We start from the raw sequence: 18,467 nt of genomic DNA, 5'->3' as shown, positions 1-18,467 counted from the left end.
TACCTTATGAGCGAGGGAAGGGTTGGATACTAAAGCCTCATTCAGATGTGTCGTGGTAAACGACAGCGGTTTCTTTTATATATGATATAAGTGAAATATGCTTTGTGTGCAGTTGCAGATCATTAACAAGTTAAATCAAACACTGTTAATGAGCCTATAAGGGCAACCAAATGTGACTTGTTTAGATTTAGATTTTTTGAGGCCTCTATTAACATTAAAACATGAATATTTGTTTTCAAAGTTTTTCAATTTGGATTTGTGTTTGTAAAAACTTCTATATCCTTTTTTCTCCCGAACACACGCTTTCTTCATCCCAAACAATCTACCATTTATTTTACTTATTGAATATTTTGTTGCCTGACATAGCAATAAATGTTTTTGAATCCGTTCAGAGTCATGGATCATGAGCGCTCATTCTACACAAAAAACCTGATGGAGATTTTTATCTCCAATTCTTCTCTTTGTGCAGGGTATCGAGTGTATCATACCTGGTTACAAGTACAGCATGGCTTCTCAGGGCTTTTGCCTCCTTGCTTCCCGATGAGGGCGACAAAGCAAGATGGCTGACAGCCTGCTCAAACCTTGTCACCCTGGCAACCCCCACAACTAGCCCCACCCCATTCACAGAGAGTCACTCGCCCCTAGACAGCCTTAGGGAGATTTTGGAGCACAACAGTGGGCGGAGCCAGACAGATAGTGAGGCCCTGCCATTGGTCAGGGATGAGAGGGGCGAGGCCTTGAGAGTGATTGACAGCATGGGCAGTCTGGTGAAGAACCTTCTGCATGATTTGGAGATACTTCTGAGCAGATGGCTAGGGAGAGATACAGGTAAATTTGTGTCTATGACATATGCTCTGGTGAAAACCACTCCCTTACACAAACCCCTGACCCAACACTAAACCAGGGCCCTGTTTCACAAAACTTGTAATGAATAACAAGTTCCAATTTTGTTAAAGCTACTGAAATTGTTGCAATTGATTGACTGAGAGCAAATCTGCCATCGAAATTTAGCATTTGTTATTGACGACTGGTTTTATGAAGCAGGGCCCAGACCCTAACCTCAAACCCAATCACACCCTATCTATACCTACATATATCTTTGAAATAATAAAGCCTGGATCAATTGTTGCAGAAGCAAATTTCAGATCACCTTAATACTAGGCATGGATATATGTATGATAATAAATGTGCTAAATATGTATATCCAAGGAGTATATCCTGATTTTTTTAAATTTCCATTTTGCATATCAATTAAATTGACTTCTAAAAATGAAGTACTCAATGCCTTTAATTCAATACTATAATATTTTGAATTCTACAGTTCATTTGTACTGAAATATATTCTTATGTTACAATGATTTCACAGTTTTTACAACTTTTCATACAGTGCAGTTGCATGAAGCATTGTGCAAACTGTAAACATTTCATTGTTATAGTGCCAAGAGCTTCAATGCATTTCAAATTCGAGCACCGTACAATAACCAACATTTTCCTCATATCAGTTATCAACCGATTGTATTTTTCAGCCAATACTCTTAGTGACACCTTTGTGACGGACCTGCGGTCTTCGGGTTTGTGCTGGATACGTCTTGGCCATCTACAAGCAGTACTGTTAGCTCCCCAGGGACCAGTAGACCCAGCTGAGCATCATGCTATCAGGCTTGGCTACATCAAGGAAGAGGTATGGTTATAAAGTGATATCTGTTCTTATTATTTCTTTATTGCAACCAAAAAAGATGCATAGTCGTAGGCTCTCTTGGGGAATTTGACACTATTTGTCTGTTTACCCACTTAAAGTGTACCGTACTGTGTGTTTGTGCTAGGAGTAGCTAGCCTTTTTTTTTGAGAGAGGAAGAAGAACATGTACGGCTTAGATGGTTTACAAGGAAGACTTTTTTCTGCCTTATCTGACAGTGGATTAGTGGTCTTAATCTAAAGTTCACATGTACCTCTTAACTCTTAAAAGATTATTTATGAGTATGTTTGTAGACTTACATGTAGTGACACAGTTACCTTTATCAGCAGATATGAATGCTGCCTTTATCAGAGGATTCTGTGCAATTTAATGTTATTTAAACAGGAATATGGTGCAATATTGATGCTATGAACCACTACCCTCCTCCTCCTCCTGATGATGATGATCATCACAGCATGCATTATATATAATGGACTTTATTTTCTTCCTTTCAGATCCTGGAATTGGAGGCCGAATTGAAAGTGAGGGGAATGTCGTCCAAGTTCCTGACCGGGTCATCTCTGTCAGAGCTTGGTCACCAGGAGATCCATCCACGCCTCCACGCCATGCAGGAGAGGCTTGCATTGCTAAGGGAGATGGAGACGGAGCTCTCCAAGAGGAATGCATTCAGGCCACACCCACCACAGGTACATGTATGATAAAGTAGACTATGAGGGGTCAGTGACACAAAGACGTAACTCCATTTTGAGAAAAAGTTGTATATGTGTCACTGAGCACTTGGGCCTTAAGGAGTTAAGTCTATGTTTCACTAGCCATTGACTTCAATGGGGTGTTGGGTGGAGTTAAAAAGTCTTTATGTTTCCTGGAAAGCCCACATTTTTTTGAACATTTTGATATCAAATACTCATTTTGTCAAAATTTGGAGTTACGTCTTTGTGTCACTAAACCCTTGACTAGTTTACCGTTGAATTGAAGTACTATTTCACTTTTACTTCTTCAGTTCCTATCACCCACTGAATCTAAGCTTGGTCTAAAGTCAAGTGTATCATATGAAGGACCAAGGTCTACATGCATAGGTTTTTCCTTTGTTTGATATAACTTGAGTCCTTGCGTCAGGTTAACTGAATTACCTGGTTGTAGAATATGGGCCTGAGGCCTGGTGCACATGAGGCGTGATTTCAATTCTCACTACCACAACTACATGTATGTTATTCGGCCATGGGAATATTTGGCAAAGACACTTCTGGTTCCCATACAAATACAATGGGTTGAGAACCGGGAAGTCCGATAGAAATGATAGTTCCGGAACCAATAAACTATAGTAAAAGATTATGATGGTGCCCACATAGATATCATCAAATCATTAAGGTAGTTCATGACACCTGAACAATAGTATTGTAAAATAAGGAATTAATAGACACTGCCGTACATTCTCTATGGAAGCCGAAAGAAACCTTGTCTTGTATCCTTTTTGCGCATATGCTGTCGCGCGCAGTGTTGGAGAAAGGTCGCCATCTACTGTCAAACATCGTATTTACAAAGGGGCAATTTTGCCATTCAAGAGCATTCAGGTACAAAAATGCACATAACAAGTCCAGGCGCTGTCTCTAGCCATAGGCACAGCCCCTTTAAGCAGGATGGCTTAGCGCAAGGTTTTGGGTTTGTCCGAAAATCAATTTTGCAGGTGAGACTTGGTCTTACAGTCTACACTGACAAATACGCGCATACAGGATATTTTTTTTGATAACTCTGAATGCAGCTTTCATTACCATTTGGGGCCTTTTGTTGACTGCATGAATTCTATTTAATTCAACAGTCAGTTGGTGTAAGTGTCTGTAGTGGAATAGTGTGTCGTGTGCTTGGGAAATGAGAGATTTTTTTCCAAGGTTTATTAAAAACATGTGTCGCAGCCCAATGGCTGAATTGGTCATGTGTACAAATAAAACACTCATTGCCTATTTTAAACATAAAATACAGTTATAATTGATTTGTCAATATTAAAATATATATAGTTAATATTGTAAGATTCCTTGGGCAGCAAAAATAAGAAAACAAAAGATAACATGAAGTCAGAAAAACGGAGAGGAGAAACATGAAGAAAAGAAGTAAAAGAGGAAGTTTGAATATGAGTATGGTAACCGCATATTCTCTCTTTATCCCTCATCAGTTTGATGACCTCATCAGAGGTGTCCAGGTCTACCTGACCACCAGCGGCTCATCCCAAACAATCACGGACCTTCTCCAGAAGCACGTCGACGCCTTCCTCAACCCGGGGGAGAACACTGCCCTGTTGAGAGGCCGGCTTCACGCCTGGCAAGCCTCCCAGGAGAACTTCATGGCCCGCATCAGGGCGGAGTACCCCTCCTACCGGGACCTCTGGTTTGGGATGGTGACGGGCGTGGCGGGTCTCTCCTATGGGATGCAGCTGCTCGCTCACTCTGTTCAGTGCCAGCATCACAGGCAGCATCTCCAGGAGGCCACTTTGCCAAGGCAACCAGAGCAGGTAAGTGCTGACTTTGGATTTCCATCTTAAGCTAGTGTTATTGTTCCCCCTTTTTAAATGGCTAGATGGGGAATATTTGAAGTACACATTGCCAATCGTTTCCAGACTGAAATAAGCATGTATGATGTCAATTTCATTTTTTTGTAAAACCACTGTATAAATGCTTGTGAAATGATTTCAGGATACACTTAAAAAAACGATACTTTGTGATTTGTGATTGTAAATTCCAATGTATATTTTCAAACAATATATTTGCTAGATCAAATTCAAAAAGATAGATTCACTATTATTTTATGTTTAAGGCTCTGATTGCAGTAATAAGATTAACTGACTCTGATGGCTTGAAGAAACACAAACAGCGAAGTGAAAAGAACAATTTTAAACAGAGGTAGTTAAAGCCCCACTGCACTACTTATAGCTACTTGCACCCTCTATATAGCAAACAATGCCTAATCCGGTGCATGTTGGTCCCCCATGATCCTCTTTCTCTTATGTTAATTGAGAGCTGAGTTGATGAGATAACCACCTGTCAGTGACCTTGCAGGGAGGTCTAATCCCCCTGGCTAAACTAGTACAGACAGGCTTTAAGATATTTTCCTGATCTCTCTCTCCTATTCCTAGATGACATCCGCAGAGGAGTTGGTGGTCTGCATCGCCGGCTTTCCATCGGTCCAGCCAAGGTTTCCTTCCTGGCTCTCCCTGGCCGAGAGGCTGACCACAGTGAACGTCCACTCTCTACTTCAGAAGGTCTGGTCTGGATGGTCAGTGGGGCAAGCCAAACAGGAACGGCTCATGCACAGGTTTGTAGGAGTACAGTCAAACCTGCTTTAGTGACCACCTGTCTACAAAGACCACATGCTTTGTTTCCCTTGAAAATGGTTTCTCATTGAAACATGCACTGAAGGAACCTGTCTACAAAGACCACTTTTTGTGTTTCCCTTGGGCGGTCGCTATAGACAGGTTTAACTGTATGATGCCTCTTAAACCACCTCTGTAAACTTGTGGTCCTTGCATGTATTTGCAGGTTATTATTTCACTGCTCAAGAGAAACAAAGTATTTGGTCTTTATAGACAAGTGGTCGATAATGCAGGTTTCACTCTACTTTACTTAATTCTTTTTATCCTTTACATGCCAGATTTTATATACCAAAGTAGAAAGAAAACTAAATGTAACATCTCTTTCAAACTACTGATGTTTCTCATGTCATGAAGTGCAAAACCAGAAGAGTGATGACTGGATTACAGAACATTAAAATAAAACATGAATGCACCACACTCTGAACAGTACAACTAGGCCATTTAGCAATTACACAGTCTTACTACCATTGCGAGTTTCACAATGTTTTGGCAGCTTTAGGGTTAATGTTTTGTTATCTTTTTAGTATCCTGAAGCTGGCTCTCCATCACACCACGAACCATACCACCCTCCACGGACAGCTCACACCCTCGACCCTTGACCTCTTGCATGGCATCATGAAGTCCTTCGTGTCCCACTACCACCAGGCCGAGGAGGCAGCCAGACAGCGAGAGGACGAGGAGGCGAGCTTGTACAAGTTCAAGAGCCGTAGCCATGGCGACGGGATGACCGACGAGCAGCTGGAGGAGAAGGAGCTGAGGGAGAGTTTCCCGTCTTTTGAGAAGGTAATAATGCCTGGTATACAAGGTCAGAGTCATATGAATAAGGACATATTTGAATGGACAGGGAGATGTTACAGAAAGAGGGAGAAAAAAAAGAGGGGTAGTCCAAGAATGAGATGGTGAGAGAGGCAATGGTAACATTTATTTGGAATGAAATATACAGAAACAAAAATATAAAGTTTAATCTCATTGTTTTGTAGACAGACAGAGACAAAGAGAGAAGGACAGATAAAAAGACAGAAAGAGAAAAGAGAGAGAGAGAGAGAGGAGAGAGAGAGATAGAGAGAGGAAAGAAAGAGAAAAAGAACAAGACTCTGTTGATAATCTCATCTCATTCCACGTTCAAATTTGTCTCCACCATTCCAGGAGTTTGCGGACATCACAGCCGAACCAAGCCTCGATGACCAGTCCAACCAAGAGGATGACCCCTCGACCTCGGACCCTGACCCGACCGCTACCAGGCAGCTGGACACCACCACCATGCGACTCCTTAGGGACACCCACGGTCAGATGTTTACAGGGATGGTCAAGATCGGCTGGATGAGGTCAAGGGACAGAGGGTCAAGTGTAGATGTGGATGTGAGGAACACGGCCAGGCTGGGCTATGCCACTGCTGTGGAGCTCGTTCATGAAACTCTTCCTTACATGGGTGAGTCTTTGCCTGGTATTTAGGCATTTCACAGCATTATGAAATGTTCCACTTTTTTTAAACTGACCTTTTAAACCTTGTGTAATGTTGGTCGATAACATGAGCCCTCACACGATTCTACGCTATCGAGTCAAATTCTTTATTTTCAGCAAAACCTCCATAGATAATTAGTTGATTTTAAAGTTTATTGCTACAAAAAGTTATACGCATCCAAGATAATCTTAAACACGTTAAAATACAAAGATGTTTTATGTGACAAACTACATTCAATGATGTACATCTTCCCCCATTTTTTTAGGGTGGGGGGGGGGGGGGGGCGCAAAGCTATGTCCCCTTCTATATTCTAAATAATTCAAATCTGTGCCTTTTCTCATATGTTAACAACTATGTACTTTAACTTTGCGCAATAATAATTCTCGTTCTAGCTCCTTGCATCGACAAGCACCTGATTGGTGCTCATCTACTGAGAGTTCACGACCTCCAGGTTGCCATAGCGACAGAGCAGTCCGATGAAAAATCCAAGCCCATCAGAAAGGGCGACGACACTTCCAAGCCGTATGACATCTACCACGACCCCAACATTCCAGAATCAATCCGGTGTAAACCGGTCCTGGATGGTTTTATGGAGAGGATCAAGGGCCTACTTGTCGAGTGGCCAGATCATCCCACTCTGAAACAGGTAAGAGCTTTAAAATAAGAAAAAAGTATTGTTCAAGGGATCTTAAGTTCTTCTCTGATCAGAAATTAAGCTCTTTGCTTGAGGTCAAAGTTTAAAGACACATAGAAGTCAGCTCTCATGGGGAATTCGACACCATTCAGGTTTTTACCCAATAACAGGTGCTGTCAATCACCAGGGTTAGCCTTCAGTTTTATGACCATTAGACCTTGTGTAAGGCTTTGCTTTTCCCTCACCCTAAGACTCTGAGAGAATAGGGGGTAATTCTTGATGGGCCTACAGGTTTAGATTTGTTCTCCTATTAATTAATGGTAACTGACGACCCACTCCCTTTAACAGAATGTTGTTTCATGAACAAAGAAGTTCTTTTGTCATTTAAAGTTACAAAAGGCTAAAGAGACGGTTCAGAGAAAGTTTTCTGAGAAGTGACTACAATTTTGTTTACTCCACTTATGGTTTTTCAGATTTTAATTTTTAAATTGTCTTTGACACCATCAGAGTTCATACACACATTGTCCCATTGTTAGTGGGACTAGATTCATTGCCTTACCTATGTGTACATTAAACCTCATGATTTAATGCATTCGTTTGGCAGAAATATCAAATTTCTTGGCCCATGGTTTGAAGAATGTACACAGAATTGAACATCAATGACAGCTGCCGTTGTGTTCCCACTGATATTATGTTATGTTCTTCTTGTGTTTGTTATATACTACAGCTTACCATGCTGGTTGAGCGAATCCAGTCATTCAGTGTGGACAGTCCTCTGATGAAGTTTGTGACGGGTCTGGAACTACTGCTATCAAAATCACAGGTAACTTTTTAGTTTGTTGATTCGTTAGAAGTCACTGATATGGAGTCACTTAAAACAGAGTAGAACTGCCAACATTTTAATATTTTTACCTTACCATTTTACAATATTTTGGGACTGAGAAAGTTTGTCATCTAGTTTAGTTTTAAAATGAGTTTATGAATTAAAGAAATTCATTCTAAAAGGGGCTTAAATTCCGAAAATTAGCCTTCAGTTTTATGACCAACAGGTCTTATGTAATGCTTTGCATTTTCCGCTCATTCCCCCATATGGTAAAGTCATTATCTTCACCCTGAAGACTCTCTGAGAGACTAGGAGATATTTTTTGATAGGACAACAGGTTTGCTGTGTACATACATGTACTTGTACACCCATGAATGGTATTTTCACCAAGTCAGCGAATTATGGCCTCCTGCACATGGAAACTGACAACTCTCTTCCTTTAAAGCAGGACTGCACTGGTCATAGCAACTTGCACCCTTTACACTGTATATAGCAAACAATGCCTAAGCTGTACGCGTTGGTCCCCCATGATCCCCTTTTTCTTATGTTAATTGAGAGCTAATTTGATGAGATGACCACCTGTCAGTGACCACGCAGGGAGGTCTAATCCCTCCCGGCCAAACTAGTGCAGACAGGCTTTAACCTAATCTTATATCTGCTCAGGAGTGGGAGTCGAATGCAAGCAGAGCCGTCTCAATCCAGACCCACCTTGAAGAGATCACTCAGACCATCATCAGATGGAGGAAGCTAGAATTGAAGTGAGTAAAAACCATCTAAAATATATACCAACTATGCCATGTTTTAAAGAGAAGGTTGAGTTCTGGGAAGAGGTGAGCGTTATCATTGTATAATGCAAGTGTGGAAGAACATCAAAATATTCAAATTCTATGCATACTTTTTAAACTATGGTCGTTTATAACAACTGAAAGCTTGCCTAAGGCTTGCTCGACATAGCAACAAGTAATGTATGCAGACTGGATTCCAAGGATTGTAGTTCATTCATTCATAACAGGTTAATGGAATAACTCGTCACTAGGTCCCCAGGATAGAAACAGTCATAAATTTGAATAAGTTAGTTAACCGGTCTATTCCCATTTTCTCTGTGTACAGTTGCTGGGTAGCGATGCTCGACAATGTGACCTTCAAACACGCGGAGGGCTCCCTCAAGTGGTGGTTCCACATGTATCGCCTGATCCAGACATTCCTCACAAAATCAGGAGGTGACAACCATACACCGAAACCAAGCAGTGGGACCGATGATGAAAAACAGACACAGAAACCAATCCAAGGGACTGAAGATGAGATTGGAGGACACGATGGAGAAGGGGAAGACGGGACGACGATCCCAGGAATCGTCGCTATCCTGCAGAAGCTGATAGAGGGCGCCAGTTTGGGAGAGTTTACTGCCAGGCTTAAGATGCTGCTTGCATTCCATGCTCAGACCGTTGCCTCGTTGCAGTCAACGGAAGAGACCTCAGGTTAGTAGGATCAGGGGGGTGTTTCACAAAACTTGTCATCAGTGACAAATGACAGTTTTTGTTATAAGCTACTGAAATACTTGCTTCTGATTGGGTCATTTCAATTATAGTTTTAAATTAAACGTGTGTCAAGTGACTTCCCTTTAGTTTCAACCATCTAAAAAGACATTTAATAGCTTCATACTGTGCCTCTTGATATCCTGTTTTAACAAAGTAGAAAATTTCCTTCTTCAAATGCATGTATGTTCCATGAACTTGATTTGTTGCTTGTACATTAGAATTGTAATAAAAAGACATTTAAAGGTAGCTCTAATACTATTAGGTAGTAGGATCAGAGTAATAGTTAATATAAACTAAGATTTGAAAATTAGTGCAAGATTGTAGATGTAGACTGACTGACAGTAGGCCTAACCCTTTTTGCAAACGGGTCGTGTGGCATTCATATGTACATTGGTATATACCGATAATAGTGTTGCAACCACATTAATAATCAAATGTTTGACTGATTAAAAAAAAATCCTGTTCCTCTCTTTTACTTGATAGAATTGTCCTGCATCCTGTGGAACATGTACTGCTACTATAGACAGTTCTTACCAGCAGTAACCATGGAGATTGAGAATAAAAGGAAACCCATTGAGAGGGAGTTGAAGGTAAGCAAAATTGTTAATAAAATCCTCATTTGAGGTTTCATTTTCAAATTCTTAATACAAAATTGCTATCTTTTGGGGGGCATTTGCTTTGAATACTTAAAAAAAAAAAATTGATTAGCACTTCTGTCATGATCATGTGAACATTTTATATCGTAGTATTTTTGACAATTGACTCACTACCACTCTCTCTCCCTCCCTCTCTGTCTCTCTCTCACTTTCCCTCTCTCTCACTCTCTCACTCTTCCACTTTTCTCTCTCTCTCTCTCTCTCTCTTTCTCTCTGCTCATTCCAAATCTCGAATAATATTTGTGTATTTTTCTTTGCTATGGAATATCCTGCATGGATTCCAATTTTACTATGAGACAAATGTTCACATTGCTATATATGGACTCTCTTCTTTTTTCCATTCAGGATTTCGTCAAAATTGCTAAATGGAATGACATCAGCTTCTGGGCCATGAAGCAAGCTGTGGAGAAAACACACAAGACTCTCATCAAGTTTAGGAAGAAATATGAGGTTAGTTTTCCTTTCAAACAAACTCATTTTCCCCCTTAATTAACCCTAAACCCTATTCAATACTTATGTCAGAAATATAAGTGTTTTACTCAGCTTTTGGCTTGCACTAAATGCATTCTTTGTGAATGACAAGACAGGATCATGATGAAATTTGCCCCATTAAAGTAAATAATAATTGATGATTTGGACAAAGACAAGATTTAGAAAGAATTATTGATGAATTTGAAAGAATTAATGATGATTTGAAAATTGGTGATAGATGATTTTGAAAGAATGATACAGTCAAACCTGTCTATGGCAACCGCCCAAGGAAAACACAAAAAGTGGTCTTTGTAGATACCGGTAGGCGGTCTTTATTCAAAGGTTTCTTTAGTACATGTTTCAATGAGAAACCATTTTCAAGGGAGAAAAAAAAGTGGTCTTTGTAGACAGGTGGTCACTAAAGCAGGTTTGACTGTATATGAATTTTTAACTTTCTCATTGGAACAGGTCTGCCTGCAAGGTCCAGCAAGGGCCGTCTTCATGGATGAGAGAATAGAAATATGCAAGCAGAAAGATGACACAAAGACCAAGGATATCATCTGGAAGGACGAATGGAAGATGGTTTTCGGTGATGAGAAGTATCAGGTATGAAAGAGAAAAACATGTATCTTCAAGACTTAAAGTGACTCAGTAACATTTCCTCAGATTCTGAAACAAAATCCTGGATGTAGCTCATGCTGTAATCATAATTATAAACCTTAGGTCAGTCAGGAATCCCATGTAAAAGTCATTGACTTTTACAAGACGATCTACCGTCTGATTATCAAGATATTTATGATCAGAAATCGAAATTTCATTTTTTGTTTTCCTAACGGTTTTTATAACACTACAGTCTACTGGGGAAAATGAGTATGGTAAAACTGGTCACTCAATTTTTTAAAACTTTTTTGAGGCACTTCATGATCATTTTGAAGAGCAAATTTTGTAGGGTTTCAATATTACACCATATAACAGACACTGATAACACGGGCCGTGCATCTCAGATTTAACATTGTTAAACTATGCCTTTAATGCTTCTTGATAAAACTATCGGGATAGGCCTTGGACCAATTTACCATTTTTACTGTTTTAATATTCAAATAGTTGAAATATCCACAGCACGCATTTACAGAGCTCTGCTTTGTTGGTTTGAGATGCTAGCCCACTGAGGCAGCGGCTGACGTGCATGCGTGTGGTCATGGTAGCAAGGTGATGCAAGGGATACCAACCCTTTCTCTGTGAGTTGTCTCTGACTTATGGGGCATTGCAATAAAGTTGCAATCAATTGCAAATCCCCCAAATCAAGCGTAAGTCTTGCAATTGATCGCAACTCAACTTTCTTGCAACGCCCCATTAGTAAGTGAGAGGTCGAGAGATTGAGAAAGAGAGAAGAGGGAGAGAGAGAGAGAGAGAGAGAGAGAGTGAGGGGAAGAATACAAGCTAGATCTAGTTAATTTATTTAATTGTTAAAACTTTAATCCTAACAAAATCTTAGGAAATTTAGGAGACTAGTGGAGCGTTGCAAGAAAGTTGACTTGCGATCGATTGCAAATATCAGTTGCAAATTTTGCAACTTGCATTCAATCGCAACTTTCTTGCAACGCCCCATGAGTGTGTAATGGGTTTGCACCGATTCTTTCACTGTCTGATCATATGACTTCTCTTTCTCCTGAATCTAACATATACCAGGCGTACTTCACAACTCCATCACCACCACCAGCAGTGCCTCAGGACACCGGTCTCATTTTCAGGATACCGGTCCTGTTTGACAGGATGAGGAAGCACTGTTCCTCTCTGGTCTCCAAGCGGAACTACTCTGTCATGTCCGAGACTCTGGAGGACTTTGTGGGAGAGATTGTGACATCCGTCAAGGAGCTCCAGGCCCTCGAGGTTACAAAGGTATGAAACAATGTTTGATACCACCCAGGCGGATGACTGAAGCCCGCGTTGTGTGTTAACGTGCTCCTCCCCTTGTTTCATAGACGCAGGCTATGTTAAGCGGATAGGACGTTTAATGGAGGCCCCGTGTACAGGAGAGTCACCACCCTTGCACATTAAGAACCTCCTGCACTATTTGTATAAGAGTAGGGGGACAACCCAGTGTTATTGGTCAAACTGCATACTGCAATCAGGATGAGTATATACAGCATCTGCAAGAATCTTCAGTATTGAAGGAGGCAGATTATCTTGAAGAAGAAGAAGAAGAATAAGAAGATTTCATTGTATACATATGTAAAATGTATATATATATATATGTATGGATAAATACTAGAAGGTATATGAGTATGACAAAGACTACCAAACCTTGGAAATGCATGAAACAAGATTAAGAATACTCGTTTTAATTAAAATATTTTTTAAGTATGCCAACAATCTTTAAAATTGTTCATAGTCCAATTGTCCAATTAGGGCTGCTGGTTTTCATGAAGTCATTTTCCTGAGAGTAGCCAAAAAGTTTTGGAATCTAAAGGAGGATATCCTTAAGGAATTTTCTGAAACTTTGATGATTAATTGTGGATCACTTTTTTAGTCACATCAATGTTGAGTCTAGAATTTGCTGTCATGTTGCTGTCAATTTACAGGTATCTCAAACAAGGGGATATTTCACAAAGACTAAAATAGACTTAAATAGGACTTAAACTATGAACTTGTACTTTTTATTGTTAGTGATTCTATGCTCTTCTTTGTTGACAGCTCGTTATACCTGTACGCATCTCGTGTATATTTTTATCCTTTTTGTTATTAATGAATCTATGCTCTTTTTTGTGTTTTAGGATGCAGAACCAGACAAGCAGAAATCAGAGATCAGACATATTCATCAGAGGAAGAGGAAAGCTCTGTCAGAGCTCTTCAAATACCTTACCTCAATAGGTAAATGGCAAAGTTGGACTTTACATTGTTTTTATCAGGGGGGACTAGAATTTTTTTTCTGTTTTCTTGAAAGTTACATGCACAGTATGAAGATATTCATTGTTTTACGTGTTTACTCACCCTAAACCATAAGATATGGAAAAATGGTGCACTGTCATCTAATTACTATTTCATGAACGGTGAGATATGGTTTTAAAATTCAGTCATCCAGGTAATTTTGCGCAAAGCGAAAGATACACTGATTTTTATGTTCGGCACAAATCCCTTTATACAATAATCATTAAATTTATTGTCCTGATAAAGTGCTATACATTATTATTGTTATTATTCTGTTTCTGTAGGGCTATCCTACAAGAAGGGACTGATCAGACTCAATCAGACAGAGAAGAACCAACCAGACAGCTTCCTTTTCCTGCCTCCAGTCGACCTTCAGGCAACCTTCAAGTCAAGTGATGCATCACCTGATCAGTGGCCAGTGTAAATATTCAGTCATGTGATATTAAAATCATGTTTTATTTTTTAGTCCAAACCAGATTTAAAAACACATCATAACATTTGAGTGGAAATGAAAGATTTAGAATTGGTGACTGACTCTCTCCTCAAATGCTTTAATTACCTATTTGACAAGGACATTCATATGTTGTTGTGTTCAGTGAGAAAGCAACTGCTCTGTGGTTTTAGGTTTATTTGTGAAATGCTCAAAGACCAAAATGGATGTGAATGTCCACAATTTCATTTTCAAAGTTATATTTCATTCTATGGTTGTCTGTAGTTATTCTACCATTCAACTACATCTTTTCATTGATTTTTCATCATAGGCAAAACATAAATTCATTAAGATCTGAATTCTGAAGTTTATACAGTTTCTAATACCTGTTATGTATTTTGTTGAATATTGCAGCTCCACCTCGCACATTCCCGAGACGTGGGTAGCATGCCATGAGTATTTCTTCCGATGTCAGGCACGCAAGGCAGCCCTCAGAGATGCTGTGGCTAATCCTTCAAAGGTAAGTACAGTCTTCTGATTGGGTTTTAAGTTGAGTTTAGGGTTAGGGACAGGGTTTGGTCGAGTCCAGGGGGGTGTTTCACATGGACTAAGATCGACTTTAAGTTAGGCTTAACTATGGCAGTCCATTCATGCCACTAGTTGCTCTCACCATTGGTCTCTCAATAATGATCTTTAGATAATATTTTTACCTTCAATAATGAACTATCAAAAAAGGTAAATTCTGTAGATTTGTGACCACGATTTGTACGTCCCTTGAGAGACCAATGCCAGGAATGGTTAGAGGAACTAGTGGCATGAATGGCCTGCCATTCAACTTAAAGTTGATGTTAGTCTTTGTGAAACACTCCCAAGGGGATGAAGGTAGGAATTCAACTAGATTGTTATATTTACCATGGGGCAGTTGTCATTGGATCACGAGTTGCACAGATACCATTACAAAGTCATTGCTTTTAAATGTTGATATGTTGCTTGAAGTTTCCCTGGCATAGCAACACTAGTTTTTAATGTGGTACATCCACAACTGAATCATACAATCGACCATGGCCCTGTCTTACAAAGAGTTGATATCAATCGCAACTTATTTGCAATTGATATCAATCGCAATTATGTACATAAGAGATAGGAGACTGCAAACTTGTGATTGATTGGAGGATTTGCGATCAATCGCAACTCTTTGTAAGACGTGTTCCAGTTGTTTCTTTAAAGCTGTCTTTCTTTCATTATTTTTATCATTGTGGATTGCGTCTTCTTTGTTTAGGAGCTTGGTGTGGGCAACATTGAGAGAGTGAAAGGATTTGCTGAACATTTATCTGACCTGACTGCAGACCAGAGGAGAGAGGTCGCTACCATGGCAACAAGCATCGCACAACTCAGGTAAGAGCAATACTGGATAATGAATTGCAAGTTGTGAATGTGCGTGCCTATATTATGCAAGTTTATTTTATTATTTATGTTCATTATCTTGTTCTTGTTCTTGTTCTTGTTTGTTACAGGGCCCCTATTTACAAGCAGAAGTCTGCTTCCTAGGGATCCTAACCATTATCTTTTATATTGGCACTGTAAATTGTTTTATAAAGGTTGAATAAAGATTTGAATTTGAATTTGAATTTGAAAGGTTTATGTATCCTGAGTTGTGAAAATTTAAAAATAGTACATTCATGCTGTGGTAATGAGAGAAGGCCATGTAAAGCTTTTCAGCTTAATGTAAGTTAATTTAGCAATTAGCAGTGAAATGTTTCTTAGATTAGAACTGGCATGCTTGTACTTTTACTTGAAATTGGCATGATGGTGAGATTGATGTATTATTGGCTTTTAAAGACCTGTAACAATCAGTTCTGATTGTTGACATCTAGGGACTGACCTTTGACATGTATCTTGTCGGTCAAATGACACAACTCAGAATCAGAGAGTCTACCACCAGACCAACTAAGGTTTTACTAGTGAATAGTGAATTCAAAGGAAAAGTATGGTATGTTTAGTATCTTAATTTAAAATTTATCTTAATTTATCTTTTATATTAAAATATCTTAATTTCCATCATCACGCAGGAACGTCTTGAATGAGATGGAACATCTTCCCAAGAGCTCTTCCTCAGATGGACCAGATCACACCTGTCGCCTTCCACCGCAAGAAGAATCAGCAGCGTGGATCACCAGGTCAAAGGTCACCATCGACCAATCACTGCAGGCCACTCTCCAGTTCTCCGCCATCTTAGACTGCTGTCCAGAGAAAGACGAGGTGGATGGAGAGTCTAAGACCAATGTCTCGAGTCCTGTTCCAGCGGAGAGCTTGACGAAGGCTGATCAATGCCACAAGGGTGACCCAGTGTGGCTGGAAATCAAGACGAATATAAAGGTCAGAGGTCAATGATAATATACAGTGCGTCCCAGAAAACCAAAACCGAGAATTATCAATGTTTTATTATAACTTAATGACAATTATAATTAACAAATTACACATATTTGTAAAGCTTAGATCCTCCTCTTTCATTTGATGCAACTTATATGATGCATATTTCACAGTATCTGAATTTTATAGAAAAAACATTCACATTTCCAGTAAGGCTGCGACGGGTAGTCGAATGCTCGAGTACCCGCACGGTTGACAACTACTCGGGTACGATTTCTTGTACCCGAATATTCGGCCGCAAAAAAAAAAAAATTAAAAAAAAAAAAAAAAAAAAAAAAAAAAATGTCCAGGCCCACGCTTACCCGTGCCAGGGAGAGCAGCATCCGCTGGCATGGTACCGTCGGTAAAAATGTTTCCAAACTCAAGCACTGTCAAACTCACCTTTCAGAAACTGGGACCAAATGTCCAGATTTCTGTTTGGACTTGGAGGAAAATGGATTATTCTGCCATCTTTGGTTTTTTAAACAGCATTGTTTACTGTTATTATTCTTATTAAATCGGTGCCTTCAACTGCAACTCAAAGTAAAGTTGCATGCGTTTTCAGCGAGCTGCGCGAGGGACCTGAGAAACTGCCGAGTGGTATGGTAGTGGCAAAAAAAGAAAAAAATGGAAAAAATCCAAAAATTAAAAAATTAAAAAACAATCAAAAAAATTCAAAAAAATTCAAAAAAATTCAAAAAAATTCAAAAAAATTATAAAAAAACATGGCGTCCGAATACTCGAGTATTCGCCTGTGAGCCTGGGAGTGTACTCGGGTACCTCATTACACTGTTGTGCACAGCCCTAATTTCCAGAAAGTTCATCTTCTGCCCTTTCATATGACACCTCAGTCAGGAAAAATGAGCCAGGAATAACAAAGTTCTGTTTGTTTGAAGTAATGCTTGCACTTCCATAATTTTATCAAACGAATCTGTTCCACTGGCTGTCTGCCCTAACACCAAAGAAGAGAAGTGAGCATTTACATCAGACAATTAAAACAAGTTAGAAGGTTAAATATGTATTTTGAATGCACATGAAGGGATTGAAATGATTGATTTATTTTGTTTCCGTGGTCACTAATCAGGTATGCCAAGATTCTCTAGAGGGATTGAAAGCCTCTCTGGATCCGTTTGCTCACCATATTGAACTAGCCAAGATGAAGGAATCAGTGACACTTATTCCATGGTAAGAAATGAAGTGAATACGCAAAGGCTAAAACAATGGATGTTTGTGTGGTCAGCCCTTTAAAGCAGGACTGTACTCCTTGTAGCTACTTGCGCCCTCTATATAGCCGACAATTCCTAAGTGATACCCTTTGATCCCCCATGGTCCCCTTCTTCTTATGTTAATTGAGAGCTGATTTGATGAGATAACCACCTTTCAGTGACTATGCAGAGAGGTCTAATCCCTCCTGGCCAAACTAGTGCAGATAGGCTTTAAAAAAATGCTTGGATGAGGCCAAAATGTTTTTCTTCCTATGCCTGATGTTGAAGTTGATTACAAAATTTGAGAATGTCATGGGGAATATTGAGGTACTAGATATTATACAATTAATAAGGATGATATTAAATGGCTTTGTGTTTGTGAATATTACTTTTGTGAATATGAGTAACAGTCATGCAAAGTATTAATATTGAACTTTGATCGGCAATCTGTCTATTTGTTTTTATGTCTTAAAGGTAATACAAAGTTTTGGGAATTTTTGAAAATTGGATGGTGGTGATTCTTTTCAATGTTGATATATTTGGATGCCCCTGTGGATGTTATATAAGCTCTAGAAAATTTAGCCCCTAAAACACTTCTGCTTTTGAGAAAAATTGAATATAAAAATTTACCGGTGCTCCCGGTAAATTCTGATGAATTTAAAATAGCGCCATACGGCCGTACAATGGTAGCTGCGACCATGAAAATGTCAGAATATGTAGTTGTGATATATGATTTCCAAACGGGAATAGCTATTGGTCGATTTTAGTCAAGAAACATTGTTTTATAGCTTAATTAATATATTGACCTTGAGAGGGAGCTATACAACATAAAGAGTTTATTATTTATAATTTCA

The 18,467-nt window shown here is 39.4% G+C and overlaps 1 protein-coding gene across 1 annotated transcript in view; it reads left to right on the top strand.

Moving 5' to 3' along the window:
• Positions 1-45: 45 nt before the first annotated feature.
• The window catches only part of LOC581301 (midasin), a 37,379-nt gene continuing 18,957 nt past the window's right edge, over positions 46-18,467 (top strand). The window contains exons 1-23 of the mRNA XM_030994351.1: positions 46-68; positions 470-828; positions 1,527-1,681; positions 2,191-2,382; positions 3,864-4,199; positions 4,821-4,999; positions 5,582-5,840; positions 6,204-6,486; positions 6,912-7,165; positions 7,881-7,976; positions 8,640-8,734; positions 9,087-9,454; positions 9,998-10,104; positions 10,516-10,620; positions 11,110-11,247; positions 12,331-12,540; positions 13,416-13,512; positions 13,854-13,989; positions 14,414-14,519; positions 15,279-15,394; positions 16,069-16,375; positions 17,493-17,593; positions 18,024-18,027. Coding sequence (XP_030850211.1) covers positions 46-68; positions 470-828; positions 1,527-1,681; positions 2,191-2,382; positions 3,864-4,199; positions 4,821-4,999; positions 5,582-5,840; positions 6,204-6,486; positions 6,912-7,165; positions 7,881-7,976; positions 8,640-8,734; positions 9,087-9,454; positions 9,998-10,104; positions 10,516-10,620; positions 11,110-11,247; positions 12,331-12,540; positions 13,416-13,512; positions 13,854-13,989; positions 14,414-14,519; positions 15,279-15,394; positions 16,069-16,375; positions 17,493-17,593; positions 18,024-18,027 — 4,026 coding nt within the window. The remainder of the gene's footprint in view (positions 69-469; positions 829-1,526; positions 1,682-2,190; positions 2,383-3,863; positions 4,200-4,820; positions 5,000-5,581; positions 5,841-6,203; positions 6,487-6,911; positions 7,166-7,880; positions 7,977-8,639; positions 8,735-9,086; positions 9,455-9,997; positions 10,105-10,515; positions 10,621-11,109; positions 11,248-12,330; positions 12,541-13,415; positions 13,513-13,853; positions 13,990-14,413; positions 14,520-15,278; positions 15,395-16,068; positions 16,376-17,492; positions 17,594-18,023; positions 18,028-18,467) is intronic.

This window comes from Strongylocentrotus purpuratus, unplaced genomic scaffold (genome assembly GCF_000002235.5).
Source record: "Strongylocentrotus purpuratus isolate Spur 01 unplaced genomic scaffold, Spur_5.0 spur5_scaffold_21, whole genome shotgun sequence".
In the NCBI taxonomy this organism is placed as follows: domain Eukaryota; kingdom Metazoa; phylum Echinodermata; class Echinoidea; order Camarodonta; family Strongylocentrotidae; genus Strongylocentrotus; species Strongylocentrotus purpuratus.
The sequence above is the reverse complement of the archived record's forward strand: the minus strand, read 5'-3'. Positions and strand labels throughout refer to the sequence as shown.